At 51.1% G+C, this 19,972-nt stretch overlaps 2 protein-coding genes across 3 annotated transcripts; both read right to left on the bottom strand.

Annotated features, from left to right (window-relative positions):
• Window positions 1-78: 78 nt before the first annotated feature.
• Window positions 79-12,063, bottom strand: OSCP1 (organic solute carrier partner 1). Of its 2 annotated transcripts, XM_040086183.2 has the most exons (11): window positions 11,905-12,063; window positions 10,201-10,230; window positions 6,730-6,884; window positions 5,440-5,607; window positions 5,002-5,082; window positions 4,329-4,432; window positions 3,851-3,979; window positions 3,260-3,329; window positions 2,639-2,778; window positions 2,036-2,099; window positions 79-1,769 (listed from the first exon to the last, which is right to left on the bottom strand). In XM_040086183.2, exons 1-11 carry the CDS (start codon window positions 12,014-12,016, stop codon window positions 1,653-1,655), a joined length of 1,170 nt encoding a protein of 389 aa, XP_039942117.1. In that variant the 5' UTR covers window positions 12,017-12,063; the 3' UTR covers window positions 79-1,652. The 2 variants fall into 2 exon arrangements, with proteins under 2 accessions (XP_039942117.1, XP_039942118.1); XM_040086184.2 differs by lacking the exon at window positions 10,201-10,230 and having other exon boundaries at window positions 81-1,769.
• A 1,419-nt stretch (window positions 12,064-13,482) lies between these two features.
• On the bottom strand, window positions 13,483-19,813 carry MRPS15 (mitochondrial ribosomal protein S15). Its single transcript, XM_040086185.2, has 8 exons — window positions 19,673-19,813; window positions 18,769-18,831; window positions 18,088-18,163; window positions 17,337-17,385; window positions 16,734-16,818; window positions 15,447-15,505; window positions 14,073-14,264; window positions 13,483-13,661 (listed from the first exon to the last, which is right to left on the bottom strand). Exons 1-8 carry the CDS (start codon window positions 19,746-19,748, stop codon window positions 13,521-13,523), a joined length of 741 nt encoding a protein of 246 aa, XP_039942119.1. The 5' UTR covers window positions 19,749-19,813; the 3' UTR covers window positions 13,483-13,520.
• Window positions 19,814-19,972: the final 159 nt, after the last annotated feature.

Genomic DNA, 19,972 nt, shown 5'->3' with positions numbered 1-19,972 from the left:
CCGAGCCCCGCCCCTGGCGCACGCGCGGCCCCGCCCCGAGCCCCCGGACGGGATTTCTCCGGAAAACTGGAATGGATTCTCCCGGTGGGAGGGAAAACCCGGCCTGGATTGCTGGCAAAAACTGGAATGGATTCTCCCAGTTAGGGGGAAAACCCGGACTGGATTCCCGGCAAAAACTGGAATGGATTCTCCCGGTTGGAGGGAAAACCCGGACTGGATTGCTCGCAAAAACTGGAATGGATTCTCCTGGTTGGAGGGAAAACCCGGACTGGATTTCGCCGGAAAACTGGAATGGATTCTCCCGGTTGGAGGGAAAACCCGGACTGGATTGCTGGCAAAAACTGGAATGGATTCTCCCGGTTGGAGGGAAAACCCGGACTGGATTTCTCCGGAAAACTGGAATGGAGTCTCCCGGTTGGAGGGAAAACCCGGACTGGATTTCTCCGGAAAACTGGAATGGATTCTCCCGGTTGGAGGGAAAACCCGGACTGGATTTCCGGCAAAAACTGGAATGGATTCTCCTGGTTGGAGGGAAAACCCGGACTGGATTTCTCCGGAAAACTGGAATGGATTCTCCCGGTTGGAGGGAAAACCCGGACTGGATTTTTCCAGAAAACTGGAATGGAGTCACCCTGTTGGTGGGAAAACAGCATCTCTCCTTGGCTGGAAAGTATATTCCTATGGTGGGCAGTCCTCCAAGGCCAGGCTGTTCTAGCTGCAATCAGGGCCCTCTTGCTCTACATCTCCCACTTAATCACAGCCTCCTCCAGGTACGCACATGGTCCAGCATGGGCACCACCCCTACGTGCTGTGCATGGATCTCTGAATCTCCATAGTTTCCCACAGGCTCTGGGATGCATCTCTGCATGCCTGTGGAACCTCAGGGGCTTCAGGAGCACAGCTGCTTCACCATGGTAACTACCACGGCCTGCAGTAGAGACTCAGCTGTGGTACCTGAAGCACCTCCTACCCTGACTTCTGCACTGACCTGGGTGTCTCTACGTTGTTTCTCCTCACATGTTCTCACCTCCTCCTCTTCTCTGACTCAAAGGAAAGCCCCCTGTGATTTTTTTTCTAATTTCTTCTTAAATATGTTAGCACAGAGGTATTACCAGCCTCTCTTATTGGCCCAGCCTCGGCCAGCAGCATGTCCATCTTCAGAGCCATCAGGGATTGGCTCTGCCGGACATGATGGCAGCTTCTTGCAGCTCCTCACAGGGAGCCACCTCTAAGGCCTCCCAGCTACCAAAAACCAGGCCATACCAAAACAATACATGTACCCACTTCTGTGACCAGCAGCGCTCCTGGCATCAGCCCCACATTTCCCCTGCTATCACCGAGATGCTGCCAGACAGCTCTAAGGCCTGTGGTGGGCACACGCGCGGCCCCGCCCTGAGCCCGGCCCTCGGCACACGCGCGGCCCCGCCCCGAGCCCCGCCCCGCGGCTGGGATGGGCGGGGCGGCTGCGCGCGCACCCCGGTGGGTGTCCGCGTGTCCCCATGTCCCAATGTCCCCAAGTCCCGGCGTCCGCGTGTCCCCATGTCCCGATGTCCCCAAGTCCCGATGTCCCCAAGTCCCGGCGTCCGCATGTCCCGATGTCCCGCTGTCCCCGTGTCCCGCTGTCCCCAGGGCCCGGTCTCCGTGTGTCCCGCTCAGAGCCCGTCCATCAGTGCCAGCAGATCCTCGCCCTTCTCGGCGCTGCCCGGGCGCGGCTCCGTCACCTCCAGCTCGCCCAGGATGCGGGACAGCTCCTCCCGCCGCCCCGGCTCCTGCGGGACACACACCGCGCTCAGCCCCCGCCCGTGCCCCGGTGCTACCGCCCCTTCTACACCCAAGTCGGCTAAAAACTTGCTCTGGTATTTGTCAGGATTCAAGTTTTCTTAGCAAATATTCACCGGTTCCACTGTCTTGGCAGAAAAGTGGCCATTATTTAGTTACGAGCTTAAGTGAAATGGGGGAAAAATGTATTTTTAAGTCTCTACTCTGGGTGAAATATGGTCCTTAGAAAGGCAGTGATGTGAAACATATGACGTACCTGTGTGGCTTCAATGTTGATAACCTTGTAGGACAACTCTTCTGGTCTGGTCTGTGCGGCGTGTCTTGATTAAAAACATGGAAAGAGTTGTTAATCCCATGAAGATGTATAAGGAAATGATAAAAAAGAGTCTTCATGGGGCACAAATGACACTCAGAGGATGCTCACAGGGCCAGATTGGATGGGACTTGAAGCAACCTGGACTACTGGAAGGTGTCCCCTCCCATGGCAGAGTAGAATCAGAGGACCCTTCCAACCCAAACCATTCTGGAATTCTAAGAATTCTGGACAGTTCCTTTGTTCCTACTCGAAAAATTAATGTATTCACCCCAGTTCGGAGGCTTCTCCCTGTCCTAGACACTTTTGTTAAGTGTAGAAGAGCAAGAATATTTCTGTAGCCGAGATTGAAAGCAGACAGAAACACCCAGCTAAAGTGGCTGAAGGGATGTTTGTGTCCAGTGGCATTGGGAGCAAGGCTGCATCACTGGAAACATCCTGGAGCAGGATAACAGCGTGCTGGTCTGACCCTAAAGCTGTCAGCTTTGGTCTCCAGGGCTCCCCACAGGGCACCCCAAACCCAAAGCAAGAAGGACTCCAGCTTACTCCTCCTCCTCGTCGGTTGTGAACAAATTCAGCCGAAATCCCGTCTCTCCACCAGCGGGTTTCTGGATGTCCAAACCTCCCAGCAGCCGGGCCAGAAAGTTCAGCTCTTCTTTAGCAAGAGGGTTGGGAGCTATGTTCTCCTGCAGGAAACAGCAGTGGGTAATTACCTGGCAGACTGGGGCTGCAAGGAGCTTTGATATTCCATCTGTGTCCCTCAGATGTTTCTGATATTCCACACATGTCCTTCAGAGGGATATAAACACATTTTCCTGTTATTCCTGGGACAGATTGTGCAGATAACCAGTGAACACCAGCTCCATACTGGAAATGGTTGTTTGAATTTATAGGCTCAGCACAAGATACTTTTCCAGCTAAACTGGACAGATGAGAAATCCATAAAGCCAGCTTTCTGTTTTCTGAGGAGATTAAAATGGATGCAAGTACATCCTTGCACGAGCGTATGATTATTTGGGAAAATATTCCCTTCCCTTGGCTTCAAAGGACTGGGGAGGATTGGATGGGGCTCTGAGAACAAGAGAAAAGCTTCCCTGAACTTATCCCATCTCTAGAGACCAAGAGTTTGGCCAGTTTAAGCAGTGACAGAAGAAGGACAACACTGACCTTTGCCTGGGATACCAGTTTTTTGGATGATCTCGACATGTGTGTCTCCACTGGCCGAGTCATGCTGTACCTAGAGGGAAAACACACAGGGAAGGAAGAACAGCTTCTTCTGGGATGAGGCACAGCAACCAGAGGGAGCAGCACAGCATGCAGAATTTTAGGATATTTTTCTGAAGACTGAACAATGGCAATGAGAAGTTACAGCTCAGTGTGGTGCAAAGCTGAGGCAGTAAGGTGTGTGAGAGAGAAAGCTGCAAGAAGGAACATGGATCCCTTTGGATGGAAAATGTACATTGAGGCAAACATGGAGAACAGAGAGGATTTCTTGACTGTGGTTACATTAAATCACATTTCACATAAGATGCAGCACCAGGTGAGAACACTCTTTCCTCAACTCCACTGTGGACATAAATCAAAGTTTTGCTGTTTTCTTTATACACTGTCCACACATGTCCTGGTGCAGGACAGCACCTTGCAGTGAAGTCAACCTGATAATTAATAGCAAAAGAGGCCAAACCCACACCAGGCTGAGGATGTACTTCTGAACAATCAATCAACATTTGGTTGCTGCATAGAACAAAAATTACTTACATATTTGTTCCAAGTTTGAGGACTCTGTCTCCATAAAGCTCAAAAGATCCTTCCCTTTGTGGAATAACATAATTCCCAGCAGTGGTGAACTCAGCCCTTTTAACTTCCACTCCTTTGTGATTGAATATCCTTTAAAAACAAGGCATTATTGAAACATTTAGCAGTTTCAGTCCCGATTTTAGTACCTAATTCCTCTGCTTTCTGCATGAGGGGAATAAAACCTGATTCTGTACATTGCTAAATGCCTCTGAGATAAATGGGATAAATTACTAATAGCTAATTTACTGGGAAAGAAAACTCCAAAAGCAGTTTAAGCATTTCATTGCCAGGTAATTTAGTCCCAAATCCTGCCTTTTAAATAGTATTTACTGGAGGTTCAGCTATCCGTGCAACAGGAATGGCAGTTGGAGCTGGATTCCTGAGCCCTCTGGAATGAAATGCTCCTCCCTGAGCAGCCCCACACATGGCACCAGCTCACCTGATGAGTCCTGGCACCTCTGTGCCCCACGGGACAGGCCCTGAGATTGGCAGCACGAAGCGACCGTTCGAGTTCTGCACTTTATCCTTCAGGAAGATGGAGACCTGCAAAAGGACAGCACAAACATCACACCCCTGGGAAATCATCTATGGACCTTCCCATCCAAATTCCCTGAAATCTGAGTTTAAACCTCTCTGCCTACACCGGGGAAGGTCTCCTAGAGCTCTTGATGTGTGTATAGGGATGTATTTACAAAGCCACGGATGTGGAATTGTGGTGCAGAGGATGGGCACACCGATCTAACAATAAAAAATTATATTAGAAACTACGTCCTGTTGGTGCACGTGAGTGTGACCAATTTGTTTAGAGAACAAAGACTTCATGCTCAGGTTTACTGTCAAGTCTCTTCTAAAAGGAAAAATGGATTTTTTTTTTTATCAGTCAACAAATCACACTAGTAGAGATTCTTTTTTTCATAATATTGTAGAATTATTCAGCATTATTGCAGTGTACGTGCTCAATTTGTGAAATTTGAGTGCAATCACAAGCACATCAAGACAACTGAAAAGCACAAGCACCAAACCCAGTCCTGCAGTGTTTATAAGGAGATCCCTTTGTGTTCCAGCCCCAAACTCCCTGTCATTCTCCCTGCCTAGTTGGATTGGGCTCTTACCCTGATGTGCATGTCCTGGAAGAAAATGAGAAGTGTTTGCCTGATGAGCTGGAATTCACCATCAGAGAGACAGTTGTAGGTCTGGAAAAGGAAAATCATCAAGGGTTTATAGGTGTGCCATGTCCCACCCAGGGAAAAGGGGAACAAGTACAACTGAATATTCTGATCCACTTGCAGGGGAGCAGGGATGCTCTAAGGGGCCTGCTGGTCATTATCAGTAATTACTGACTGTGACTAAAAGTCTGATTTAATTTCTGCTGAAATCAGTGCAGACTTAAATCAGGCTGAATAAGCAATACATCGATTTAAACTGGGCCAGTACAAAAATACCACTTGACTCACAGCCCTCTCCAATACAGTAATTAATTTCTAAGAGGTAAAAAAACCCCCATAAAATCAAACCACAGTGTGCTCCACCCTTTTTCTGAGGGTTCTTACTTCAATCAGCCGCCGCAAAGTCTCATCCACCTGGTTCAGAATGCCAGGGGAGTCAGAGATGAAATCCTTGATGGTATCCAGGTGGTTGTACGTGACCAGCAGAATGTCCCTGGGCCGAGGGCACAGCAGCACTTGGTATTTGAAGGCCATGGTCATGAGGTCGTAGAGCTGCAAAGGAACAGGGGAATGTTGGTCCTGTCACAGAGGAAACCTCCCAGGCAGGGAGAGAGGGATTTGGTCAGGCCAGCGCCTGCCTGTGGCACAAGGAACTGTTTTAGCTTTGTTTCCTAAAAAACAAGACCTCTGCAGTCCCATCCCACCCTTCCTGCTGGATCTCCAACATCACCAGTGCTCAGGGAGGTCACTCCTCGAGTGCTGGGTCCAGTTCTGGGCCCTTCAGTGCAAGAGAGACATGGAGGGGCTGGAGTGTGTCCAGAGAAGGGAACAGGGCTGGGGAAGGGGCTGGAGCAGCTGAGGGGGCTCAGATTGGAGTAAAGGAGGCTCAAGGGGGACCCTGTGGCTCTGCACAACTCCCTGACAGGAGGGGACAGCCAGGGTGGGTTGGGCTCTGCTCCCAGGGAACAGGGACAGGAGGAGAGGGAACAGCCTCAGGCTGGGCCAGGGGAGGCTCAGGCTGGACATCAGGAGGAATTTCTGCATGGAAAAGTTGATTAAACATTGGAAGGGGCTGCCCAGGGAGGTCTGAAGTCCCCACCCCTGGAGGTGTCCAAGGAATGACCGGATGTGGCACTCAGTGCTCTGGGCTGGGTGACAAGGTGGGGATTGGGCACAGGTTGGACCCGACGCTCTTGGAGAGCTTTTCCAACCTCAGTGATTCGATGAATTTCAGCAGCCCTGACAGCTGGGTGGAGGGCTCTGTGGTAATCCCATTCCTACCATTTTTTCCTAAATTGGCTGTGCATTTTCCTCATTGCCTTTTGCAGGCAGTAACTCTAACACCTGCAGGACAGTCAGCACAGCAACACAGACATTTATCCACACCCATATACCATATACGTGTTTCTTTCTAATACATATGAAAGTGCCTGAGAAACTTAAGCAATGCTTAGTGAACTTGTTCCAAACAAACATTTATCTGCTCAAGCAGAAATACTCAGTCCTCAAGCAGCTGACACCACCACGGATTTTCTTGGCCGAGAACAATTCTCACAAGGAAAGCTGTTCCAAAACTCTTCAAAATGGTGAAGCCGTTAATTATTGCAACAGAAGACTGGCGAAGGGCAGCTGGGGAGTGCAGCAGAGGCAGGCTGGGCAGCAGCACTGCGTTACCTTGTCCATGCTGGCCTGGTTCAGTCTCATGATGGAGGCATGAGCCAGCCGGTCGTACACGGTGCGCAGAGCTTTCTTGGAATACAGATCCTGGGGTTTGAACAGCTCCTCTATGAATTTTTTGTTGAACATGGTGGCGATGATGTCGTTCATCACTGCAAAAAGACAAAGAGGCTGTGTGGTTTGCTCCAGAGCAGCATGCTCCTGGTCCATCCCAGCTGCAAGGCTCACACCGGGGTTACCTGCGCAGAGCGGGGACAGAGCACAACAGGAGAGGGGGAACAGCTCCTCTGCATCCAGCACTGCCTCAGTCCCACCTGGGCTCAGCCACTGATGTCCCCCAGGGCACAAATGCCACCTGAGCTGAGGGCAGCAGGCCCTCCCTGGTTTTACAGCTGTGGTTGGCACTTTTCGCTTTTAAATAATGCTGCTTGTAGGCTGCTCTGATGTGTTATTATCTAAAACAATCTGCTTCCTAAGGAGAGTGCTTTGCACGGTGGCAGATCTTTGCAGATTACAGCTGCCTGGCTGTGCCTGTTCCTTGACACCCTCTGACACCATCAGGCTATTTTTTAACTTCTCAACAGAAGCTCCTGCAGGGCTCTCTGTAATCTTTATTCCAAATGGATTAACGCTGGCAGGTATTTAATAAAGCATTTATATCCCTAGGATCTATCTCAACGCATTCAGGGCTCTAACAGCTAAAACAACTGCAGAGTTCTAAATGCAGAACTCCAAACTTCCTTACTTGTGGTTCATTTTTTAATGTGCAAATTTAGCCATGGAACTGCTTTATTACTGAGGAGTTCTTAGAGCTCAGGAGTGCTGAGTGTGAGGGCTGTGCTCTGGTTATTGAGCTTTTAATGCAAACGAGATGGAAAACGTTGTGCAGTGGTTCAAGCAGATGCAGCATCTGAGCTTTTGTGCTGGATCTGCCGCTTTTATTATCTCCCTCATACGCTCTAAAGAGTTATCATCAATAAACATTTATTCCTCTATCAAAAAAAACCCCGTAAATGAATACATCAGGTCACAGATTAGTGTACAAGTGTGGATTTTCCTAAGCAGATGATTGTTACAAAGCTCATAATGCCAGACAACTCTTGTGGATTAGAAAAATCTCAGAATAAATATTTAAAAAAAAAGGAATAGGAGAAAAAGCAAACATACAGAGAGTGGTAGTGACCAGGGGTTTGAATTATTGCTCTAATGATTCCCTGGGGGGTCACACACCTGGATTTTCACACCTGTCCTACACCAACAGAGAAAACAAAGGTAATTCCCCTGACAGTTCATCTCTTCCTAGAGGATAAACTCCCTAGGATCCTGGGCTGTGTCCCCAAGGGCAGAGGCCTCCTGAAGTGATTCTCTCTCCTCTCTGAACCTGCTGGTTACAGGTTCCTCATGCACTGGTCACACACAGCCCCTCTACTGAACCTGACAGGGCTCCCAAGTCCTGCTTTGAACACCCCAAAACCACAGACAGATCTCAGCTCCCGAGCAGTCTGGACTACAAATACACCTCATTACAAATGAGAAAAAGTCCCTCCTTCCTCCCTTCCCTTCAAATAAACTGGCCATAAAACAATCCCTACCTGCAATCTCAGGCAGAAATCCCCTAATTTTCATCCTAGTAGATATTAGTATCTAGTTAATTTTGCAGGGAACCAATTATGACAAAAAGAAGAACTTCTGCTTTATACTGCTATGAAGGAAAATATTTTTAAGCTGCTTGAGTGTGCCCGCACAAAGACTTCTCCTGCCTTTGGAGAGTCACAAACAACCCAAACCACCAGGAGACAGACACCTCCCAGTACACTGATTTTTGAACAGAATCGGAGGTCTGTGTGAACCACAGACACAAATTATCTTCTGAAATTAAAACCTCTTGTGTGGGCTATAAAAAGCACTGAGAAAGACATAAAAAAACCTCCCTATCACGGTGAAGGGCAAATGGATAATAAATCTCTCACGTGTTTGATAATGACACAGCAAAGGCCTCAGGGGGACGCTGGAGTGGCCATGGCAGGTGACACAGGAGCATTGGCCCAGGGACGTGGCACAAGCAACGCAGAGAAAGCAACTGAGCAGAGAGGGGAGGTCATCAACTGGGATGAGAGGAGGGAAACCAGTACAGCCCGTGCGATGGACAGGACTGAAGCTGGGGGTGACGGTGGCTTGTGCCTCCCCATGCCAGGCCTCTGGTGACAGACCGCACGTGTCACTGGCATGGCTGGGATGCATGGCATGACACTGGAGCTATGCCTGGGTGATGCTGGTGTTTGCTGGCGGGTGTTTGGGGCAGCACAAGGAACATTCTGAGTTCTGGACAGTCACCCTGCGCGCCACAGGCTCGTGGTTCCTCAGGGAACCTCGTCACGGCTCCATCAGTGACAGCCCCAGGTGGGGACCCCAGGACTCTCCTGACATCCCCCAGAGCACTGAGCACAGGCAAAGCGTTCTCTCTCACAGGAGAAGTGATGGGTCAGCCTGGGACCTGCCCCTGAGCCAGCCCTGTTTGCTGCATCACAGCTCTGGGCAGCTCCTCGTCGTTTGGATGGGATCTGGTCCTGGATTTCTGAGTTAGAGGCTGGGAAAAGGGAGTGCTTGGAAACAGGATGTAATGGCATGAAAACAGCTAGGGCAAACTCCAGGACATCAGCATTTACCTTCAGTAAATATTAAAACCTACCAAGGATGCTTATTTTGCAAAACGCAAGTTGTGACCTCGATCCCTCTTAAGAAAGGGTCGCTCAGAAGGACCCTGTAAGTTCTGTGAGCAAAAACCTGAGATTCCAGAGATTCATTTCCTCATTCCTTTGCACAGCCCTCGCTGGAGGCTCCTGTTCCAGGGCAGATTCCAGAGGGAAACCCCCCTGCAGCACCCAAGGGCTCAAGCCCACCCTCAGGGTCCCTCCAGTCAGGATGAGCTTGGCTGAGGCGTGGGCAGCTGCTCCTTTGGGATCACTCTGCCAGGTGTGACCACCAGCACCGGTGGGTAAAGCAGCTGGGATGGGAACGCCTTCGATCATCCCTGGAGTTCACCTGTCCACACCCTGAGCAATGAGTTAGATAAAACCTTAGGAAAAATGGAATACACCCAATATTCCTGCAGTTAAGCAGAAAAGCGACCTGCACAATGCTCACGAAATTACATGCTTGCATGGAGACAGTGGTAGAGAAACACAAAATACCATTTTGGCAGGCAAGACCACCTGGATAAAAAGTTTTGATCCGTTTATAGTCTCGGTTAAATTAAGAGCTGATTTTTGGAGGCCATATGATTTTAAGATATGGTCTGGTTTTTTCACCCATTTCCAATCAAATGGGCATTGAAGGACCAGGTGAGCATTTTTGTTCATTTGTGACACCGACTGAAGGCTGCAGGAACAGCCCCAGGTGTTCAGGCACGATGAGCCCCAGGTGTGCACGTGGGGTTGGACTGGTGCATGCAGCCAGCAGTTACTGTACCTCGTTTCCTGTCCACATCTGTCCATTCATCTACACGAAGCATATAAAACAAAACAGCAGTTCGAGATGTAAGAACGAGAGTTGCAAGGAGAAGGAAAGAAATAAATAAACTTAAAGAAAAAAAAGAAAAAAAGCAGCTAACTAACGGATTTTGTCTCCTCTCATCAGCATTCAGCAGTGAACGAGAACCTCACCCTCCCCTTGGATAAAATCCTGCTGCTTCAATGCACATCAAATTTTACCTTTTGCATGAGCTTGGGTTGTTTTCGGCTGTATTTTACACTTAAAAATAACCAACATTTGAGTGAACAGCTTTAAGCATCAACAAACACCTCAGCGCGGATGAACCACGTCTTGGTGAAATTAACACACAATTCGTTTGGAAGGAAAAAAAAAAAAAAATCCATGTGTGGACAAACTAAAACAGCCCAGTTCTCCTGCTGAGATACTCCACCAAGATTTAATTTAGCTAAAATCATAAACTTGTCCCTGCGTGAACAGCAGTAAACTTCTGTCAGATCACTCCCTCATCAGGACACACATGAATAATTACAGATTGCCCCCTCACAAACAATACAACAATTACAGCGAACCCTTTGTTGTTTAGCACTTCAGAGGGGACAAGGCAGAAGGGATAACCATACCAAGCTCATATCAAGTTGATTTTTTATTAAAACATCCCAGAGCTTCCCGAGGCACATTCCCCATCCCCTGACAGAGAGGTGCAAGGACTTGTACAGCAAAGCTTTAATTTGAAGTGGTAAATCCAGAGGTGCTTGGCTGTGAGCTGGAGTTTCACAGCCCAGGTGAGGGCACGAGGCTCTGTTTGCACAAGGGTTTTGGCCAAATCGACTTATTAATTTAATGTCTCAAAATGAGGTTGTATAAAAGGCAGACAAGGGTTTCAGGAGCCGTATTGGTATTTGAATTTCACACAATTTCGCACGTGCTGCGTCTGCACAAGATTTACAAATTTATATAAATTTACAGATTTATTCCTGGAAACTCCTTCCCATTGCAAAGCAACCCGGTCTGCTTCAGGACATAACCAAATCCCGAGTTATTTTGAGCCCAAAAACGCATTTCTGAAGCTTTAACCCCCGAACTGAGCGCAGAGACACCGACACGGACTCCGCTTTCTCCTTCTGTGCGAGAACCCCCAAAACCAACCTCAGCATCACCTTGGGGCTGTTCTCACCACAGGAACTTCACCGAGCTGATCAACCCAACTGCTGCGGAGACCACAAAACACTGGGGGATGTTTTTTGTGATAATTACTGTGGTAATTACTGCGCTGGAAATCGGGGCAAGGAAACTCCTGCCCGTCAGTTCGCAGCATCCTCTGGTGTCTCTGTGTGTCCCGGGGCAACGACTGACACAAGGAGAGGACACAGGCTCAATCTGAGCCAAGGGAAGTTCAGGTTTGACTTTAAAAAGAATAATTCTTCACTGAAAGAGTGACTGGGCACTGGGATGGTCTGCCCAGGGAGGTGGTGGAGTCACCGTCCCTGGAGGAGTTTAAAAGGCACCCGACGTGGCACTCAGTGCCGTGGTTGATGAGGAGGCGTTAGGTAATGGGTTGGACTCGATCATCTTAAAGCTCTTCTCCAACCCAGTCCAGGCTGCGATTCTGTGGCACGCCGGGAACCGGCACCGGGACACGGGGAGCGGAGGGAGCCGTGCCCGGCGCCGCCCGCCGCTCACCTTTGCGCGCCTTCTCCCCGGGGATGCTCTGTGCGCGCAGCCGCTGGTCCAGGATGTAGAGCATCTCCCCGCCCAGGTTCAGGAACAGCAGCGGCAGCGTCCGCGAAGACATGGCTCCGGTACGGCCCCGGCACGGCCCCGGCACGGCCCCGGCACGGCCCCGGCACGGCCCCGGCCCCGCTCCCCGCTCCCCGCGGCCCGGGCCGCCGCCGCCGTTGCCGGGCAACCGCGGGGCCAATCGCGCTGCGCCGTCTTGGGCGGCCGGGGCGCGCCTGCGCAGCGTGCCCGGGGAGAGTGTCACCGGCCGTGTGGGAGTGGCATTGTCGGGTGTGAGTGTGTCATTATCCCGGGTGAGAGTGTCACCGTCCGTGTGGGAGTGTCACTGTGTGGGGTGTGAGCGTGTCATTATCCCGGGTGAGAGTGTCACCGTCCCGGTGTGAGAGTGTCATTGTCGGGTGTGAGCGTGTCATTAACCCGGGGTGAGAGTGTCGTTGTGTGAGGTGTGTCACTGTCCCGGTGTGAGTGTGTCATTATCCCGGCGTGAGTGTCTTTGTCTCGGTGTGAGTGTGTAATCATCCCAGGCTGAGTGTGCACGTTGTCACAACTTGGGTACGCATCATCCCCGGTGCGTGTGTGCACTGTGTCTGTCCGTGTGCCATCACCCCTGTCTGTGTGTGTACTGTCATGATCTGTGTGTGCATTGTCCCTGTCCGTGTGCCATCACCCCTGTCCATGTGTGCATTGTCTTGAGCTGTGTGTGCACTGCCCCTGTGTGCACTGTTCCTGTCTGTGTGTGTGCACTGTGTCTGTCCCTGTGCCATCACCCCTGTCCATGTGTGCATTGTCTTGAGCTGTGTGTGCACTGCCCCTGTGTGCACCGTTCCTGTCTCTGTGTGTGTGTGCACTGTCTGTCCCTGTGCCATCACCCCTGTCTGTGTGTTTATTGTCCCTGTCCCTGTGCCATCACCCCTGTCTGTGTGTGCACTGTCCCTGTGCCATCACCCCTGCCCTGGTGCAGAGGATCCCAATCCATGTGCACTGTTGCAGTCCCTGTGTGGATCATTCCGGCACACAAGCGCAGCCCCAGCGCGTGTGAAGAATGGTTTGGGCTGGAAAGCACTTAAAAACACATCCAGTGCCACCCCCTGCCATGGCAGGGACACCTTCCACCATCCCAGGGTGCTCCAAGCCCTGTCCAGCCTGGCCTTGGGCACTTCCAGGGATCCAGGGGCAGCCACAGCTTCTCTGGGCACCCTGTGCCAGGGCCTCCCCACCCTCACAGGGAAGAATTTATTCATAATGTCCAATCTAAATATCTAAAGTTTCAGTTTGTAAATATCTAAGAAAATGTGATGCACATACCTCTGGACTGGCTGTGCTTACAGGATGCAGAAAGCCCTGGAGCTGTTCCCACTGACCAACCTGCAGGTTAATGCTGGAGCCCTCAGGTCCTCTCACAGATCAACCTGCCCAGCACTCACCCCAAAATTAAACTTCTAAACCACTTAAACCACACACTGCCCTTCCCAGGTGCTCAGAACGGCGCAGACCACACCACGTGAGCAAAGAGGCTTGAGGTCTTTGGGCAGGAGTTTATTGTCAGCCTGGCTGTGCCGCTACACAGGTGTCCCCTCCTGTGTCTGCCTCTCCTGCACCTGCTTCTCCTGCTGTTCCCGTGCAGCCCTTGCTCTCGCCTGCCTCTCTCTCCTCTGCTTCAGCCTCGCTGCTGCTTTCAGCTTCTGCTTCTCCTGGAATACCTGTGGAAAAAGGAGAGAGATAAAGCTGCCTGCAGAGCTGCTCCCCAGGCTGGCTGCTGCAGGCAGAGCTGTTCCAGCAGTTACACTCGTACATTCTTAGCAAATCAGGGCAGACAGTGGGTGCACCCATGTTTCTGTTTCAAACTGCCATCAAATTATCTCACATATCAGTTCCCATACCAGGATTTGAGAAAAAAGCTGGTTTGAGTAAGACATTTTTGAGCAAACCAGTGGCCCAGCCTGAAGTGCCTGAGTACAGCACATGTCAGTACCCATGACATAAATGTCCCCCATGGAGCTCTTGGCTGAGCTCAGGCAGTTCTCTACAGACAGGATCAAAATCAAAGCCTGGCTTAAGAGGACTCGGCTATCAGTAATTTCTTTTACAGGGGGGATTTTCCTGCTCCATACCTTGATGCACAAAGCCTTCTTGATCAGCCAGCGCTTGGTGACGCGGCGGGCGTAGGGCTGTGGGGGGCTGTACTGGATGTCCAGCTGTTTGCAGGTGTTCTCAAAGGTGCCGTAGTTCACCCTGCGCAGGTAGCCCAGCATCTTCCTCCGCCGGTCCAGATCCATCAGCATGAACCGGCGGTTCCTCTTGTCCTGCAAAGCACCCAGCGTTCACTCCACTGCAGGCAGATCGTCCTGCCACTCCAGTAAGTGACTGAGAATAGAACAGATTTTGGCAGAAAGGGAACAATCGGGTTAAGGACAGAGTCTCAGAACAAATCCTGTTGGCAGATGCTGCGGGTACATCGGGTCAGCACGAGCTGATCCAAGGAGATACCATTTACTTTGCACTGGAATTGCTTTCTCCCTTCCATGGCTGCACCTTCACCTTCCCTGAAGACTGTTTTCAGCTTGTGTACAGTTTCAGGCTGTGCCAAAGCTGCAAGGTCTTCTGGCTAAAACCCACTCCTCTTGGAAGTGTGCTGCTTCAGAGTAACACAAGCATTTACCTTTGTTTTGCCAGAAATGAAATATGAAGATAATCTGTGACTTGGCTCTGACTGTCTGGTTGTTCTTTTGGAAGGGCACAAGCACAGCCTGAGCCACACCAGTCAGGGCAACCCCTCATGGGAGACACCTCCCTGTCCTATACAAGCGATTTGTGTGAAGAACAGGCTTCAGCCAAGGAATTCCAGAAGGTCCAACTTCACTGCAAACACTTGGTACAGCTTCTGGCTTGTAATAAAAAGCTCCATCCTGTTCTCTTGTACCCTTCAAGTTTTCATGAGTAACAATTACGCACTTCTTTCAAATGCAGTTATCAATACATTTCCCACCTTTTGCTCTGCATAAAGAAACTTTGATATCTGTTTTGTGAACATAAATTCAGTCTAGATGTCTCAAATTTGGGCCTGAACCCAGGTAGCTGCAGACAGGGGAGTGTGACATTCACACAGCGTTGTCCATCAAACATTTCCATGAGCAGAACAAGCACAGACTTTGCTCTTTGTTTATTACTGCAGCTGCCTTCATTAATTAGTGAAAACTAAGTGGTGAAGCCACATCTGCAGCGAGGAGAAACGGAGCTCAACTCTGCCCACAGGAATCCGCTCAGCCGTTTCTTCCACTACAGTAAAAAACCAGAACACAGACCAGAGTCGGCGAGAATCCAGCTGTGCCTGAGCCAGCAGCTCCCCCACACTGGCACCAAGGAACAGCTGGAACTATCTTATAAACCTCAGAAAAGCCATAACCTCCAGACTTAAAATCCTTTCATTATAAACTGAGAAAACCACCTGAGCAGCTGCTGCCTGCGGGCTCAGATGCCCGAGTTACCTTGGGATGCCTCTGGAGGTGCTCCTCGAGCGTGCGTATCCTGGCAGTCAAAACAGCAACTGTAAAGGACAGAGAGAGAAGCTGTGTGAGAGCAGCAGCTTTCCCAGGTGATCCAGGATCATCTGCCCGGCCCCGAGCTGCCAGCTGAGCACTGCTGGCCCTGCAGGTACCCACAGCAGGACAGCAGGGGCTGCCCAGGGCAAAACACTGCCCACAGCAAACACTGCCCACAGCAAAACACTGCTCGCAGCAAACACTGCCCACAGCAAAACACTGCTCGCAGCAAACACTGCCCACAGCAAACACTGCCCAGGGCAAAACACTGCCCAGGGCAAAACACTGCCCACAGCAAACACTGCCCACAGCAAACACTGCCCACAGCAAAACACTGCCCAGGGCAAAACACTGCCCACAGCAAACATTGCCCAGGGCAAAACACTGCCCACAGCAAACACTGCCCACAGCAAACACTGCCCACAGCAAACACTGACCAGGCCAAAACACTGTCCACAGCAAAACGCTGCCCACAACAAGCACTGCCCAAAGCAGCCCTTGCCCCCTGCCCGCTGCACGGAGCACAAGAAACCACAGCACACAACCTGCAGAGCTGTGACTGTTACGAGGCTGCTGAATTACAGGGTAAGATTTTAGCAACTCATCATGTAAATTTATCTGTGAATTTATTCCTCTTGCGCTCATTCAGTTCCCAGTGATTTGACATTTATTTCACCTCATGGGATTTAAGCTCTGGGGAAGCAGACAGGAATAAAGGGTTGTTTCATTTCCAAGGGCAGCAGCCAGGTCTTTGGGATTTCGGGCTCTGGAGGGAGTGGCTGGTGGCATCCTGAGAGACAGAAGGGCTTTAGTGGTGACAAAGGAGTTGTCAGTGTTGGTCAGTGCAACATGGGCTTCATCCCTGCACTGTCCCCACTGTGCTTCACCCACAGCTCTGATGCAGAGAAAAATTTGGGTTGTGTGGCTGAATTTGGTTCATTCTGGTACCAGCTGCAGCTGAGTGTTTCGTGTCACAGAAGCACTCCAAGCAGAATAATGCCTTTGGAGGGCGGATGTGGAGCAGGAATTTGGAAGCACCCCAGCAGCCTCTGCAATGCTTCCAGACCTGGAGCACTCCTGCAGGGCATCCTGCAGGCTACCTGCCTCTCAGCAGCTCTCCTGGAGGAGACTCTCCTGAATTATACAGCAAACTGGAAGTGCTGGGGTGGGAACAGCTGAATAGGAGCAGGGATGTTTCATCTGCCAACAATACCCTTCCCTTTTTCAACTTGCCTTGCACCTCAAAGGAGCCATTGTCATTGGGAGACCTCCTGACCTTCTCCACCAGCTGCTGTTTCTTTACCTTCATCTTCTCCTTCTGTGGGTCACAGAAAAGAGGTTGTCAGTGTCTCAGAACATTAGAGACCAGAGACACTCAGCTCTCTTCCCAAACACCCAGGTAAAGGCTTTGCAATTCAGACCTTTACTCAGTGCTTTTACATCTTCTTAAGCTGAAGTGGCAAGTGCAGAGATCTTTGTGCCACTTTCCCACCTGTTCGTATTCTGGGCATATGGAAAGTAAAAATAACTCGAAGAACATCTGCTGTCCAGGGCAATGGCTTCTAGAACACAGGGGGTCAGCCACAAGCAACAACAGAACAGCTCATTGCCCTGTCACTCTTGAATATTTTCTTCTCTCATTTTAATATGCAGTTGTTACCACTTTAGTGTGATAGATTTTAAGAGCAAACCAGACTTATCGCTGTATTTCATCACACCATATTTACAGTCACTCAGAAACACAGTAAGTGAAAGATATTTAATGACACAGACAAGTCTCACATGAAGGTGTTCGTTAAATCATTTTTTTTTTCAGGCAAGCAGAATGGCACTGACCTGACTTGCCATTTCCAGGGACAGCACCCGTTTCACAACATCATCCACCCTGCAAGGAGATGGCAAATGAGCTTATAAACTGGAAACAAGGCTATTTAACAACAGAAATGAACTCACTTTTCTCAGCTTTAATTTACTCTACAGTTTTACAGGGACTCTCTTCCCCTCCCAAACCTGGCAGCCACAAACTGGTGCTCGCTTTCCTGAGCAAAATCATGGCTCAGATTACAGGGACATCGAGATGTTTTGCTGCAGAAATATTTCATTTTAAGACTGGTTCCTTCAGAGAGCAGTGAAAGTCACAGTCGGGCCACTGGGGGCCCTCCCTGCACCACACACGAGCAGCTCTGCATCAGAGCACAACAGTGCTGAGCCCCAGAGCCCAAATTCGGCAGCAGCTGAACTCATGTCGAGTTGTTTAATGACACTCTCCATCACCTGAGTTCAAGACAGGCACAGATTATTTGCAAGATGACTGTTTCTAGTATTTCAAGGTTATTTCCTTTTTTTTTTTTCCTTCCTTATGAGACTACAAAGCCCGCAGAAGATGTGGGCAACCAGCATTCGATCTCACATGGAGTGAACAATCAAGCCTTGACCACTGGCTGTGTCTGTAAGCTTGACTTTCATACTAACTTTGCAACTTTTGTGCCCACAGAGCATTAGTAATTAATTAGTGAGCAGGTGACAGCCTCCACACACTGTGGTTATATGTAAGACACAAACCCCCATTCCCTCTCCCTGCTCATACCTGCTCATTATTGGGAGATTGGCATACTCCTTCTTCAGCATGGTGGGAGGAAGGTCATCCAGGTGGCTGGGGGTGTCTACAAAGAGAGAAACATTTGAGGAAGAGCAGGACAAAGTCGGAGCTCTGACCTCGCAAACCAGATCAGAGGAAGCACGTTCTGAAGGAAGCTGGCTGTGTGCTCCAAACAAGAAGAACTGAGCAGATCCAAGAGGGCAGGAACTGAGTGAAGAAAACAGGTTCAGTCCCTTCCCTCCAGCACTCTGGATTTACAGTATGGGGTACATGTACTTAAACAATCCACTGAGCCCAGAGATCACAGAACACCAAAACAGTTTGTGCTGCAAGGGACCTTAAAGCCCATCTGACCTCACTCCCTGCCATGGGCAGGGACACCTTTCACTATCCCAGGCTGCTCCAAGCCCTGTCCAACCTGGCCTTGGAGACTGCCAGGGATCCAGGGGCAGCCACAGCTGCTCTGGGCACTCTGCACCAGGGCCTCACCATGCTCACAGCTCTCCTGCTACTGACAATTGTTCATTTCCCCACATTCAGGAGGAGGGGAATCTTCTGAGTAACTCCTGAGCTTGCAAGGAACTATTTCTGGAATGATTTTTGTGCCACAGGGGTACAGCTCTGAGCACGTCAACAGCAAAACCTTTGGTCCTGTGGATCCTGACGTACCTTTCCTCTTCTTTGCCACAGGTCTGGCATAGCCTCTGGCTGCCTGGAGCACAGGACTGCAGGCTGGGTGGGAGGAACAGAAAGATATCAGACATGTGTGCACTTCTCCAGCTCTGCACACGTCAAATACCGCTGGGTGTGTATGGGGTCAGAGCACTGACACTCTGGGGTGACCAGTGACCAGGCAGATCCTCAGTCCCACAGGAGTGTTGGATAGTTCAGAGTGGCTCCCCCACTAAAACAAACCAAGCTGTGCTGCTCGGGATGAGCGAACGCTGAGGGCGGAGCAGCAGAACAGGCTGCACACACTGAGCAGAGTGTGAGGCCTTCCCCGGGCACAAGTGTTCATCCAGAGGGTTTGAACTGCTGAATTAACTGATGAATTCACTCAGTCTCATTAGCGACGTGGAGGGACTGCTCTGGACCACGCCAGTGTCAGAGCTCAGTGTCTGGGACACCTGGGGACAAGCCGGGGTCAGCCTTTGTCTGACACAGCTCAGTGAATACTCATCATCAGCCGGGACTTCGTCATTCTTTGACCTTCCAAGAACAAACTCTTCCAGCCGCTCTTTCAGGGCCCTGCTGCTGGAATGGGGACCTGCTCCAGGCCGTGCCGAGCCACCCCCGCTCGCCCTCGCTGTTCCAGGGACCCCCGGCATCCTGCCCGCGCCCCCCTCCTCTCCCCCAAGGTCACCCGGCCCTGTCTCGTTTCAGAGGGGACATACCATGAAGCCGCTGTGTGACCTCTGAGCGCTCCCCGGCCACCCCCCGACCCCGATCCCGCTCCTCCTCCCGCATCCCCGGCTCCCACCGCGGCCCCGGTCGCTCCCCAATTCCTCCAGAGGCGTCCGCTTCCCTTTCACCCTCCCTCCCAGCGGCCTCCCGAGCCCCCCGTGCCCCTCACCGGGCTCTGCCCTGCCCAGCACGGCGGCCCCGGCTCGGGCCAGCCCGGCCAGGCCGCGGCCCAGCAGCGCCAGCATTGCCCGCGCTCAGCGACACGCCCGCACAGGCGCCGCCATCTTGCCCAGCCGCGACTGCCGAGTGCTGAGACAGGGAGGACGGAGCGAACGCCGAGCGCGTCGATGGCTGTCCAGGGTCCTCGTCCCCTCCCGGCCCCGGTCCCGGACTCCTCCCGGTCCCCCAACTGTCCCCATCCTCGTCCCGGTCCCCGTCCAGGTCCCGCCTCCATCTCCATCTCCGTCCC

Source organism: Hirundo rustica, chromosome 25 (genome assembly GCF_015227805.2).
Source record: "Hirundo rustica isolate bHirRus1 chromosome 25, bHirRus1.pri.v3, whole genome shotgun sequence".
NCBI lineage: Eukaryota > Metazoa > Chordata > Aves > Passeriformes > Hirundinidae > Hirundo > Hirundo rustica.
The sequence above is the reverse complement of the archived record's forward strand: the minus strand, read 5'-3'. Positions and strand labels throughout refer to the sequence as shown.